Source organism: Nycticebus coucang, chromosome 2 (genome assembly GCF_027406575.1).
Source record: "Nycticebus coucang isolate mNycCou1 chromosome 2, mNycCou1.pri, whole genome shotgun sequence".
NCBI classification, from domain to species: domain Eukaryota; kingdom Metazoa; phylum Chordata; class Mammalia; order Primates; family Lorisidae; genus Nycticebus; species Nycticebus coucang.
The window spans coordinates 28,736,646-28,750,863 of NC_069781.1; the positions used below are offsets into that span (position 1 = coordinate 28,736,646).

Consider the following 14,218-nt stretch of genomic DNA (forward strand, 5'->3'; position numbering starts at 1 on the left):
GCACTGAACTCATATGCCTTAGTTTCCCTAACCCAAGTCTCATGGGAATGAGACTGAACAGCTCAGCTGTTTTACACACAGCCTGTACTTTCTACTTGTAAGCAGGTCAAAAAGTTTCCCATCCAAAGACTTGTTTGGTATCTTAATCAATCCTACTGTTGGTACCCAGTCTTTTTTTTTTTTTTTTATTGTGGGGGATTCATTGAGAGTACAATAAGCCAGGTTACACTGATTGCAATTGTTAGGCAAAGTCCCTCTTGCAATCATGTCTTGCCCGCATAAAGTGTGACACACACCAAGGCCCCACCCTGTTGGTACCCATTCTAAGCGCTCTGCCTGACAGACACATAGACACACACCCAACCTACCACACCCCCTCCAGCCTGGTCTGGGCAGGAAAACAAAAGAGAGCTTCCGTCTGAAAGAGAGACTTTAATACTGCGGTCAGGAGCTGATGATCTATATATAAAAGACAGATTTGAGAGAAAAAAATTAGTAGTCTCTGCTGTTTGAAATCAAAATGTAGTTTTCCATTGGGTACTAATAAGAGGAAACTCATTAGAGACATCCAAAGAGGGCATTCCTACAATATTGCCTGATAGCAGTCTTGGAACTAGGATGCCACACATAATAGGGTGTATAGATTCATGAGAATCAGTCTTTGGGGATACATTTAGCTAACTTCTGTGTTTTTCACTATATGTATAATTATAGAGAATTCACGCCAATACCTCTTTCCAGATCTTTATAATCATTGTTTATTCAATACTGAAGACTTTTCTTTAATTTTTCTGTTGTTTGCCTATACTATTTTAAATCTGAACTGTTTTCGACTGCCTCTCCCTTTCTATTTCTTTCTCAAAGGCTCTATCACCCGACATGATATAGACTCACCGCCAGCTTCAGAGCGTGTTGTCAGTATTTACAAGTATGAAGACATTTTTATGCCATCAGCTGCCTATCAAACCTTCTCATCTCCGTTTTGTTTGCTTCTGATTGTTGCTCTGACCTTCTACTTGTTGATGGGAACCCCTTAACCACAGCTGCAAGTCCAAGAGATTAACTGGATTGGAACATCTTTAGTATAAATATATTTTTAGAGAATATCCAGTATAATTTTAGCTTCAATTATTTTTAAAAAAAAACACCTCATATGATTTCACCTTTTTGGAAGACAGAACAAGCTTCTTTTTTAGTCAAAGAGGATTGTTTAATAATGACCCCACGCTTTTTGGAAAGTACTAAAAAGTTTTCTAAGCACTTTCAAATATGTTTTCTTATTTAAACATGGCTCTGAGTTGGATTGATGAAAGTTATTGTCACTGTACTGAATGGGATTTGAGACACAGAAAGGCAGCCTTTTGATGACCCACACGCCATGCAGTTTTGGCTGTGTGGTCAAATAACACGTAACGAGGGAGAGAAAGAGCTAGGTGTAGACTCATGTCTTTAAACAATCATTACTCTGAGTACTACAGCACAAGAGAGTTGCTTTGAGTATTACTAGGGAGAGCTTCACTGAATGTCACAAGTTCACAGTTAGCCTTTGGGCAGAAGAATTTTCAAAAGTACATAAAGCCTAAGTGTGTTTATTTACAGTGCCTAGGAGGAGAATGGGGAAGATTGCAATGATATAAAATGATTCAACTTACTTGAAATCTCTTCTCAGTTAGTAGTTGTAAGAGAACATTTTTTATTTCTGCTTAGAAAGGTTAGAAATGGAAATGTGAGTGTTCCTGAAGATGTACAATTGTGTTAATGATTAAAAAAAGGGAATTCTTAGCAATTAGAATCTGAGCTGTTTGAGTATTGTATTTTATAAACTGAGGTTGTTCTTCTGTGGCTATAGCTAATTCTGATATCAGAGTCAGTGCACATTAAAGTATGATTAAATATGTATTATGACAGATAAAACATTTTAATAAAAATTTAAGGCATTTTAATAATACACCAATTTTTGGAGATTGTAGAGATTTGGAGTAAAAAAAACATTTTTTTAATGAAGTGGGTTTTTTTGTTTGTTTAATTAGAAAATGGGAAAATGACCCATAAGTGAATTCACCACGAATATCCATTCAAAACGTTCAGGCCTGGCTTGGCTCCTGTAGCTCAGTGGTTACGGTGCCAGCCACATACACCGGGGCTGCTGAGTTGAGCCCAGCCCGGGTCTGCTAAACAACAATGACAACTGCAACAAAAAAAATAGCCAGGCATTGTGGCAGGCACCTGTAGTCCCAGCTACTTGGGAGGCTAGGCAAGAGAATCGCTTGAGCCCAAGAGTTTGAGCTTGCTGTGAGCTGTGACTCCATGGTACTCTACTGAGGGTGACATAGTGAGACTCTGTCTCCAAAAAAAAAAAAAAAATGTTTAGGCTTATAAGTGGCAGTCAGCATAATTCATAATAATGCCTTGATGTAATGTTGTTTCCTTTTTTCGAAGGAGCTCCAAAGCTCCTTTGTTCCAAAGGTCTGTGCTAATGGCCCGTTTAGAGGAGAGGAGTCTATGGGTATAGTTATGCTCCTGAGACATTTCCATTGTGGCCTTCTAGAGTTCTCTTGCCCTTGTTGCTTTAAAGCTGGCTCCAAACAACACAGGAGATTGTGATTTCTAATCCCATCCTTGAGATTCATGCAAGAGGTGAAATTCCACCTGGGAGAGAGCTTCCAAATTCTCTTAGAACTGAACCAAAATAAGGAAAACACTGATGCTCTGTGACATCATACAGGAGGAGAAACATTCCTCACTGCAGATGGGGAGAGATTAAGTGGCATCAAGGGAGTGATGGAACTGGAAGGAATTTAACATCAAATACTCAGCTCTGCTGCACTAAGCCCTCTGGTCATGGCTAAGCATGTGTTGTCTTGTCAGCTACAGTGGTGTTTAGTAGTGAATAGACCCAATACACAGGCACTCATGTTGTAAATAAGAAAGCAAATATTTTTATATTCCCCTCTCTTACATGTATAATAATTAAGCTATAAATAAGTTAAAACACAAGAGAGACTTCAGCCAGTGGTAGGCACAGAAGGTATAAATGAATAGTGTTTCTTTCTGCTTAGATCAAATCAAACTCATTATTTCTACTTTGGTTACCAGTTTTGCATATTTATGATTAGGATTTTCAGTGGCTTCTCGTTGCCACCAGAATGCACAGCCTTTTGATGACTTCCAATGTCATCTTTTGCTACTCCTCTTCTCTTGCTATGTCCCAGCAAGATTGAAAGGCTCTCAGTTTTTCTGACCTGTTTTCTCTCACCTCTCATTGTGTTCCCTGTATTCAGACAGTCTCTGCCTCTTGTGCTTAATGAACTCCTGCTCATTTTTCAGGTCACGGCTGAAATATTTCTTCCTCGAATCCCCTGGACTACATAGATTTGTGTCCCTTCCATAGCACACTGGGCTTCCTCATCATACGTTATTAAAATTGCTGGCTTATTCTCCTGCTATCTCCTTAAGGCAGGGACCATTTCTTGTCACTAATCATTAGAGCAGACGCTGCTCCCTAGCAGGCCCTCAGCAAACATTTGAGGAATAAATAAATATATGAAACTATACTTCTTTGGCAAGTTTGTTCGGTTCAGAAGGCTTGTATTTCATGTACATTACCAGACTGGCTAACATTTTTATATTCTTCCATCAGAGATCCAAGCATAAACAATTCTTTTAGACAACCCTGAACTTTGTCTTTTGAAATGTAAATTGAAAGATCCTTAATAACAGTGATGTTTGGACATTTTTAACAATCATCACTATGCAGAAGTAACAATTAAGCCAGGCATGGTGGCTCACACTTCTAATCCCAGCAACTTGAGAGGCTGAAGTAGGAGGATCATTTGGCCCTAGGAATTTGAGGATGCAGTGAGCTATGATTGTGCTCTCTGCTCTCCAGCCTAGGTGACGGAGTGAGACCCTGTCTCAAAACTGAAATTAAATCAATTAATTTAATAAGAATTAGCAGGGAAGAGATGCAGAGCATCATTTGACCATTATCTCAGAGAACCATCAATTGATAGACATGTTGAAAACTCTGTAGACCTCACTTTCATTTATTCTTACCTAATATAAGAGAATCAACTTCTGTTTTATCTCTGTATTCCCATTTTCTAATATACATCTTGTCCCAGAGATGTCCAACCATTGTTTTTTAATAAAATGAGCAGATAGAATAATAATAATAATAATGCTAGCTAAATGTATTTAGTGCTATTCTAAGCCCTTATACATGGATTAATTTATTTAATCCTTACAATAACCGTAGGAAGAAGATTCCATTATTAATCCAATTTTACAGATGAAAAAACTGAGGCTAGTCATTTGGCATAAATTACCAGTGCTGACCAGAACATTAGAGATGATTGAATTCACTGCTCCTGTTTTAGAAGGGGACACTCAAATTGAGCTGGGTGCCTTTTATTCCCTTTAGTAGTTTAAAATTAACCAGAGGACTTTTAATAGTTATATTTCGGGCAAAGGAACACATTTTAGTTTATATCAACTTCTCTGCTTAAAAACATTTTGATTATTTGACCCATCATTTTAGTGTTTTTAATAGTTTTTTTTTTTTAACAATTTATTTATTTATTGAGGAGGGGCTCGCTGTGAACTCCTGGCGTTAAGAGATCCTCTTGCCTCTGCATCCCTCAGCTGGGATGATAGGAGTGAGCCACTGCAACCCAGTTTAACAATTTAAAATGCTTAAAGTCTAGCTCTTCTAACTTGGAGCCCAATGTCTTTTTGTTGTTCTACTGCAGTCTCAGAGGTGAATTTATCAACATGATTTCAGACAAAATGCAGAAGCATTACCTTACGTTGGCTTTTGTCAATAAAGAAATCAGAAAGTTTGGACAAGTTTGGAGTGGCTTTCCATGCTAGATGGAATCTTCTACTTTGTAATGAAGTTTACTGTCTGTATTTAGGACTTTGTGCCTAACATGGAACCATGGAGGTCGTGTGTCATTCTTAGCTCTTGCCCTAGGGTCAGCAAACTTTCTCTATAAAGGGCCAGATGGTAAATATTTCAGGCTTTTCAATCTCTGTTTCCACTGTTTGGCTCTGCCGTAGACAATATATACATGAATGAGCATGGCTGGGTTCCGATAAAACTCAATTGACACTGAAGTTTGAATTTCGTGTAATTTTCACGTATTACAAATGTTTCCCTTTCGATTTTTAAAAAGAAAAACCATTTAAAATGCAAAGGTCGTTTTTATTCTGCAAGCTGAGAATGGTCTTTGCATTTGGCACAAAGACAGGAAGTGGGCTGGGTTTGGATTGTGGACTGTGGTTTTCCCATCCTTGTTCTGGGACACACCAAAGTATCATGATCAGTTGCAAAGGATACTGACAGTAACTCACTACTGGCTAACTGTAAAAATATTGAAGTCAGTGAATAATTTGCTTTTACAATATTATCGATTAATTGTTGTACATAAATGGCATAATGGCATTCTGTGCATTTGCATTTGAATATATTTTCTGAAGTTGATGCAAGAGGTGGTGGTAAAGTACCGAACTGCTAAGCAGCAGTTTTGCCTTACCTTAGTGTGGTGATTGTGAACACCTTTTACTCCCGAATTGCTCTCTCTGGTAAGGGTTTCAATGTTTCGGAGTAATTCATTTCCCTGTAGATTTTTTTTTTAAAGTTTTATCAAAACCTGCTGCACCCATGGGAGTGTTCTATGCATGTGACATGGCATCTATCTTATGTATCATTATGGAAAAATGTTCGAGAACCACTGCACTAAGCCAAATGCTGAGATGTGCGTGCTTTGTTGTTGTATGGGGGGCCATAAAGTTTGTGTGCCATTTTAAAATAGTTGGCTGTTTTAAATTGCACATGGGCTTTATGGCCACCCTGTATAATTTATGTCCTTGTTCTCTAAACAGCTATGTTTAATGAACAGTTTCGTGGTTCTCAGTGTGTATATACACAAATGGTTCCCAACTTACAGTGGTTCAACTTAGGATTTTCTGACCATAAATGATCTGAAAGCAATATGCATCTGGTACAGTCCTCAACTTATAATGGGGCTGCGGTCCATCAGACCCATTGTAAATAAAAAGAAATTGAGATTCACAGTATTTCCTATTTATGATTGATGGGTTTATTGGGATGTAGCCCCATCATAAGTTGAGGATCATCTGTCTATTGGTACCTACATGATGGTGTATGTTTATACATAAATTCCTGTACATATACCCCACAAGCATTTGAAGGTCATTATGAAGGTTGTTTCTGTATCTGATCTCTTGAATACTTTAAAATCCAAGAGATAAAACATATTATAGGCAAAACTACCCCTGAGTTTATAGTAATTTAGTTTGTAGAAAGGATTCCTAGATATTTTATTAAGTCTTGCCTCCTCCATCCAACATCGTATGAGTGTTAAGAGCATATGAAGTATCATTGTCAAATTTGACTTTTCTATACTCTTAGTTAAGAAACCAAGACTAGTATTAGGTGAGTAATTGGCATGTTGATGTAACCTGTACACGTTTCATATTTAATTAGATTCCTTATTCCTTTATTCAATTTACAATTATTTAGTTTTAAGTTGGACCTCTTTGTTTTATATTTAATAGATGACTTGCATATGAGTTGTGTTTCACAAAAGCAGTGGCTAGGCTAATGTAATTTTAAATATGTTTGGCAACTGAAAATATAACCAAATCATCAAGCTATTTGAGATTTTTGGCTTAAAATATACTGATGCCTGATTAATGCTTTCCCTTAGATATTTACTATTGGGCTAATAGCTATTCAGTTTGATTCTTCTGGAGAGTAATTGATGCTGTAAGATTATGGGGTGCTGTGGTGGGTGTGGCATTCACCCAGGTCACTAGAATCCTTACTGTTTCATCACATGGAAGGCCCTGGCTACCGGAAGAGTGAATGCAGCTTCTCCACATGCCTTATTCCCACAGATGTGCTGATTTGCTGGAACAATCTGGCTCCAGGAGTATTAATATACTTTTTTGAAACTGTCTACAAAAAACGATTTTGTAAAAACTATGCCTTTAAATAGACATCGATGGGTTATATTTTATTTTATAATAATTGTGTATCTAATGTTCAATTGTGATTGATTTTGAGATTTATGTATGTTTATAAGCCTGTCCTTTGTGAATTTTTACTCTAAGATGTATGGAAAATTACTGACACAGACAAGGATTTCTATTTATGTAAATTAATTGTAGCAGTATTCCTTGATGCTACCTAAATAACTGTTCTCTCCATTTGCCATCATGCTTTTATCTTTTGATGATTATGTTACAGTCAGAATATATTAACTAGATTTAAATTTTAAAATATAAATTCTCAACATAGTTTGAAACTCTTCCTGTTGATGTAATTAAAGTTAGTTTATAATTCCTTCTTGCTTTGCCCTGGTGCCTTTTTCTTTTTTCTGTTTCTTTCTTTTAAATCTTTTCATTAGTAAAATCTCCTGCATTCTGAATCTATAGAAATGATAACCTGTCTTGTCTGACAAAGAGGAAAATCATTTTGTTGTAGTCAGGTAAAAATTCCTGTAGAGAAATGATTTGTAAAATAAACTTGCATTTATAGATTTGTTGGTTTGTATTTATAGCTTCAGTTTAATACCTTATTAAGTAGTAAATGGGGGTCTATAAACCCATTTCAGGTACTAGCAGTTGAATAATTGCATATAGCTAACTCTAAGAATTTCAATCACAAGTAAATCATATGTTAAGAATAGTTAGTTTCATTATAGAACTTGATGAATCATGAGGGAGGTACAGAAATTACGAAATGTGGTGGCTGAGCAGCCAGTACTATTAGGGCTTGGTTGAGAATACTAAGGAATTGAATGTTAAGACAGAATCGGGCATTGACCACATTCTGCAGGAGAGGTCCTAGCGCGCACGCGCACACACACACACACACACACACACACACACATATTTTGTCCTTGTTTAGTATTCTACTTGTTCTCTGTGCTATTTATTTTGCAGTATTGTCAGTGAGTAGCCCAGTTATCAGAACTGACCCAGGTTGATGTTTAATTTGGGGAGGTCTTATCAATCCCAGGTGCAAGGATCAGGGGATGAGTTGTGAGAAGAGACAGCTGAACTGGAGCGGATGTGGAAGTTACCTGCATCCCGAAGGTCAAGAAGCTTGAACCATTCATTCATTCAATAAATATTTATTGAGGATACTGACATGCCTATCCCTGTGCTCAGAAGAACAGGTCTTGAGTTCTGCCCTTGTGGGGCTTACAGACTAATTAGGGAGTGAGAAACATAAATACCATCACATTACCTATGGCAAATGCAGTGGTAAGGAACACTGAGGCATGATGTACACCCAGAGTTGGGGTCCTCACCCAGCCTGGGGCAAGGAGGAATACAGCAAGCAATACTGAAGCTGAACCTTAAGGAGGGCTACTATGAACAGAATGTTTGTGTCCCCTAAATTCATATGTTGAAATGCTAATCCTCAATGTGGGGACAATTGGAGATAGAGCTTTTGGGAGGTAATTAGGTCACAGGGGTAGAGCCCTCATCAGTGAGATTAGTGTCCTTACAGAAAGAGACAGAACAGAGATTTCTCCTTCTCTCTACTCTCTGCCATGGGAGGCTGCAACAGGAAGGAGGCCGTCTTTGAAGCAGGAAAAGGCCCTCACCAGAACCCAAAGATGCTGGCACCCCAATTTGGGCTTCCAAGCCTCCAGAACTGTGAGACATAAGTTTCTGTTGTTTAAACCACTCAATGTGTAGTAATCTGTGATAGCAGCCTGAACTGACTAACACAAAGGGGTAGAAATAATCTCGGCAAAGGGTGTACAGAAGAATCTCCAAGAAAGAGGAGAACAACTTTAGAAGAAAGACCAGTAGAACGTGTTCTAGAACCACTGTTATTTGACAAGGCTTATACAGGGTGGCCTTAAAGTTCATGTGCAATTTAAAATAGGCAACTACTTTAAGTTCCACATGAACTTTATGGCCATCCTGTATTATAATAGTTTCCTATTGCTCCTGTATTAAATTACCGCAATTTAGCAGTTTAAAACTACAGAAATAATTATTCTCTTACAGTTCTGGAGATCAGAAGTCTGAAATGAATCTTACAGACATAAAATCAAGGTGTTGGTAGGGCTGGTTCCTATTGGAGGCTCCAGCGGAGAGAATCCATCCCTCGCCCCTTCCAAATTTCTTAGCCTGTGGCTTTATCACTTCAGTCTCTGCCTCCTGATCAGATGGCCTTCTCCTCTTCTGTAGTCTGATCTTTCCTTCTCTCCTTCTAATAAGGATATTTGGGATTACAAAAGGGGCCCAGCCATGTAATCCAGGATAATCTCCCCGCCTCAAGATCCTTAATTTAATTATATCTTCAAAGTGTGTTTTGCCCTGCAAGGTAACCCATGTCACACATTCCAGGAATTAGGACTTGGATATCTTTGGGAGCCGTTATTCCTTCCATCCCAAGGCTGGAGAGTAAAGGATGAGGTGATGAGTGGAGAGAGGTGAGTCAGGGTCAGCCGGGGCTCCATCATAGAGGACTATGAAAATTGTAGTGCAGGATTTAGACACTGTCCCAGGTAGTATAAGGAGGCTTGGGGAGGGACTAGGTTGTAGTTTAGAAAGATCACACTGGCTGCTATGCGGAGAACTGACAGTGGTGGAGCAAAAGGGCAGGTGGCGAGACCAGCTAGGGGCTGCAGTCACATCAGTGTGATGCAGAGAGTGTATAGACTTGCCACACTTAGGATTCAAAACAAGCAGGACTTTAACTGTAAATAAAGATGATTTATTTACCAATAAAGAGGAATTAGTCTGAGCCCTTTGAAAGCCATCCACTTTCTTCTGTTTTTCAGTCTTGCTCAGGTTTGCTGGAGAAGACCGGTTGTTTATGCCATTGAGTGACCTCTGCTTAGAGTCTAGAAAGCGATGGGGTAAGAATCCCAAATCCCGACCCCTACCTCTCAAACTTCAGCTATTCTAGATACACGTAAAATGAAAACCACTCCTGTGAAGATGAGGAACCACTAGTGAAGGATACTTAAGGTCAGTCACTTTCTGGACAGAGGATTATGGCTTTTAGCACATAAGTGTTAATCACAAAATTCAGCTTATGATGCCCATCCTCCCTCCCAACATATCTCCCAATAGGAAGGGAAAAATAAGCTGCCTTGGTTACAGATCTAAAAAAATGTATATATGTCTACACTACTTTTTATTCCTCTGACCCTCTTTTGGATCCATCAGTCTCAGCTGGGTTTGGTTGAATTAATTTGATAATCTTCAGTGAACCGTTTCACTAACTGATCAATTGTCTTTGTTGCCACTGGGAAGCATTGTATGGAAGGTTAGCTGCAGAACAGAAGGACAGAAAAGATCACCCTGGGCACAGTGACCAAGCAGGACCTGCCCTGAAAGGTGGGGAATCACATGTCCAGCCCTGGGTATAAGAGGGACAATGGGGAAAAGGCAGGGCCTGATGGTGTCAGACTTGACTGCACCATTTATCCTTCAGCCACTGAGTTTTAAAAACAAATCTCTCAGTGCTTTCTCACGTACACACTAACCTTATCTTCCAAAACTTTTTTTTAACTAATCAGCTGTCTACATTTTCAGTCTACCAATGTTATCTCGTAGCAGACACTCCATGGTTAGTGGCACTAAGGAAGGCAGTTAAGTTTCACCTTGATTGCCTGCTTTGTTCAGTTGGGACTGAGTCCCTAGAATGTTCTGCTGAGAAAGATGTTTGAGGCTATTTTGAGGCTTCAGCAAGAAAGAACTTAGTGGTTGATTAATCATGTCTGCTGTGGACTCAGCAAAGGAAAATAGTAGCCCGTATGTCTGTGATTGCCAGCCCTAGTTTACAGTAGTGATAATCAAACGCCTTGTTACAACTCTTCAAATAGACACTGTTTTCATTTGTATTGTAAAATAACCATTGTGGTTGGGTGCTAGGTGGTCTGTGTAAAGGGGCCCATGGAAATGGAAGTAACGACACCTCTGTGGCCAAGTGCCATACCTCACAATAGTCCTGCAATAGAGTTATCGTCTCTCTCGTACAAATGAGGAAACATGCTCAGGGAGTTAATTTCCATGGTTATACAGCAAGAAATTGGCAGAGCTAGGATTACGATCCAAATCTGTCTGCCTTAAAAGCGCGCGTCCTTTCTAGCGCATCTTGCAACATCTACAATCATATGGTGTCTGCTCATTTTTTTAATTATTAAAAAAAGTGTGCAAGACATTGGAAGACAAGCAAATAATCTTATTAATGAGTTTTGATCCAATGAGAAATTCAGATATTTGTGAAAATGATTAAAATAATTAACATGGTTGGGCTTGAGAAGAGGGACATGTAAGTGCAACATGAAGTAGCTGCTAAGTTTCTTGGGATCAGGGACGTTGGAGCTAATTTTGAACTGGGCTTGAAAAATGAATGGGAATTATCTAGCTAGGCAAAGGGGAAGAGCAGGTATCAGTCAACAGGGTATCATGTACCAGGCAAAAACCTTTCATTCCTTTTGCTATGGGGACCCACTAGCAATTTCTGTTTAACAGAGGAGTAGCATTACTAAAATTGTATTTTAGGAATATAATCCTTGTAGTAATGGGACAAGATTGGAGGCAAAGACATCTGTTAGGAGAGCGTTTTGTAGCTGAGACACCACAATGGTGGAGAAGGCACAGACTGGAGAGGTATGCCTCTGTCTGTGTGGCTGGTCCTATGAAGACCTAGAAAGGATGTCCGGAATCAGGTCATTGGTCTAAGGAGCTAATGTGCTCCTGGCAGTTGTTGCACAACTCCAGGGGACACAAAATGTGACTCGTGCCTCCACATGTAAATTATGCCCTTGGAATCGTGCAAGGTGGTGGCCCTGGACAAGGGGGAGACACCACAAGTAGTCCTAAATGTTTAACACATGCAATTCTCCAATTTAATTCTTATTGCCACCCTGTGAAAAAGGATTACGTCCCCTTTATAGATGAGGAAATGGAGCTCAGAGATTCTGCGTAATTTGCTCGTGATTATGCAGACAATAAGTGGTAGATTTGGAGTCTGAATGCATATGTATGCTTATCTTACATGGTCTCTTCTTTTGCACCTGAGGACTCAGCACACCTTAGTAAATGTTTGTGGAGACACCTGGAGAATTCTAAGACAGACGCTGCTTGGAGAATCATCTTCCCACCTGTGTTTATTACATCTCTGGGAATGTTATCTTGATACCTGGTGAGTCTGTGGACATTAATTGTTTAAGAGGCGCCCCTTGGCGTCTCTAGGGACAAAATGAAGAGTTGCCCTGGAACAACTCACAGGTTCTTACCATGTCCCAGGCACTGTGCCGCTGGATATATACTCTCTCATTTCATTCTTGCAGCAACCAATTTTGTAAACTAGGAAAGCTTCTGTTTTAAGTAATATTAAACTGAACTAAAACTGACTTACGTGATTAGGAAACTCATGGATTCATGCAACTGGAAGGCCAAAAGCAGTGTGGTCTCCAGGGTCAGCTCAATCCACTACTCTGCGTCTATTTCACCTCTGCTGTATCCTGGTGCTGTGGAGGCTGTTAGTCTCTGAGGTTGGTGGAGTGAGGTACTGTGTGGGGCCAACAAAGAGAACCCAGGTAGCCTTGCATTTTGGAGGAGACACTGAACAGCATATGCCCTGTGACCTAGAGAATTGAATGGACTATGGATGCTTTTCTCAAATTTAGTTTTTAGGTCGTATGTCCCCGTTTTTAATTTGTTCCTGCTCTCAACCACATGAATATTCATAGAAACATCCCCAGGGCTGCAATACCATTTCTTATAGGAAGCACAAAAAGGCTTCTTTGAAAGGATACCCTCATTCATTCTCCTGTTCAGCAATCACTGAGCACCTACTCTGGCCTTCATTTCTGTTACAATTCCATTCCTCACCTGAAATTCTGTTTGACACCTGTCAGTTCTATTGCTTTGGTCATTAGAATGATTTTGAAATGTTCAGCAATTTTGCCCTTCATTGAGACTTGGAAGCAGAGCACCATGGCAGGGCATTTTTGATGTGCTGAGTTGGGGCTCCAACACAATTTAGGCACCATTAACACCGCCCCCTCCCAATCCTGTCCAGTTTCTGTTCGCATCCATCTATGGATGTTTTTGTTAGGTAACATGGAGAAGAGAATCTTTGGTTGAAGGAAGACAGAACCCAGGGTGGGTAGATCGCTTGAGCTCATGAGTTTGAGACGAGAGTGAGCAACAGTGAAAATTTGTTGTTGAAAAATAGAAAAACCAGCTGGACCTTTGTGATGGATGCCTGTAGTTATAACTACTTGGGAGGCTGAAACAAGAGGATCACTTGAGCCTAAGAGTTTGAGGTTTCTGTGAGCTATGATGATGCCATGGCACTCAACCCCAGGGTGACAGAGTGTGATTCTGTCTCAAAAAAAAAGAATTTTTTACCCATCTCTGAATGGAACTCAGTTCTGCCCTGGCACCCTGAAGATTAGAAGTTTGAGAGTATCTAGGATCTGGGCATAAAGACACAGGCTCTGGCAAGTGTATGATAGACACAAGACTCAGTGAGCTTTGTGGGCAGCAGGGTGGTTGTTGGTGGTCTCATGTCTCTGGGCATATCCGAGGTACCCCTTTTGGGATCCTTGTAAGAAATGACTGAAGACTTTTTGGAAGGGAGGCTGAGGTCTTTTTTAAAATTTTATTTTAGATACAAATAGATAGTGTGGACAGGTGATGTGGATAATTCATTCAAGGAAAATCACTTAGTCCAATTTAATGAAACCAGTGTTCTTCATATGCTGATGGAAACATTGGAGGCACATATTGAGGCCTATTTCTGGATCAGACCATGCCAGTTTTAGCAGATGCCAAAGAGTGAGAACCGGTGGCTGGATTTTCACAGGTGGCTCCAGTACAGCTGCTGGTGACCCATCTTGCTTTTAGGAGTACAACTGAGCTAAAGAGAGGCCTTGTTATTCTATCAATATAAATGGGAGCTTGAATCAATGTAAAATGGACACTGAAAGCAAAAGTGACTATAATTTGTAATCCTAATCTCAGAAAGCTTGATCAAAGTATTTAAGAAGCAAAGCAAAATATTTAGAGTCAAACTCTAAAGACCATCTGAAAAACTGAGATCTGAAACCTGTAAATGAGATGGAAAAGAATTACTTTTTTTTTTTTTTTTTTTGAGACAGAGTGTCTTTTTTTTTTTTTTTCATGTCGTCCTTGGTGGAAT

General features: G+C 39.5%; 1 protein-coding gene across 2 annotated transcripts in view; it reads left to right on the forward strand.

Annotated features, from left to right (window-relative positions):
- Positions 1-12,402, forward strand: part of FRRS1L (ferric chelate reductase 1 like) — a 36,027-nt gene extending 23,625 nt beyond the window's left edge. Inside the window, exons 5-7 of one of the 2 annotated variants that reach the window (XM_053575072.1) lie at positions 9,837-9,914; positions 10,315-10,398; positions 12,089-12,402. In XM_053575072.1, coding sequence (XP_053431047.1) covers positions 9,837-9,914; positions 10,315-10,398; positions 12,089-12,105 — 179 coding nt within the window. In that variant the 3' untranslated portion in view covers positions 12,106-12,402. Of the gene's footprint in view, positions 1-864; positions 7,376-9,836; positions 9,915-10,314; positions 10,399-12,088 lie in introns of those variants that run through there. The other variant, XM_053575063.1, reaches the window with a different exon arrangement.
- Positions 12,403-14,218: the final 1,816 nt, after the last annotated feature.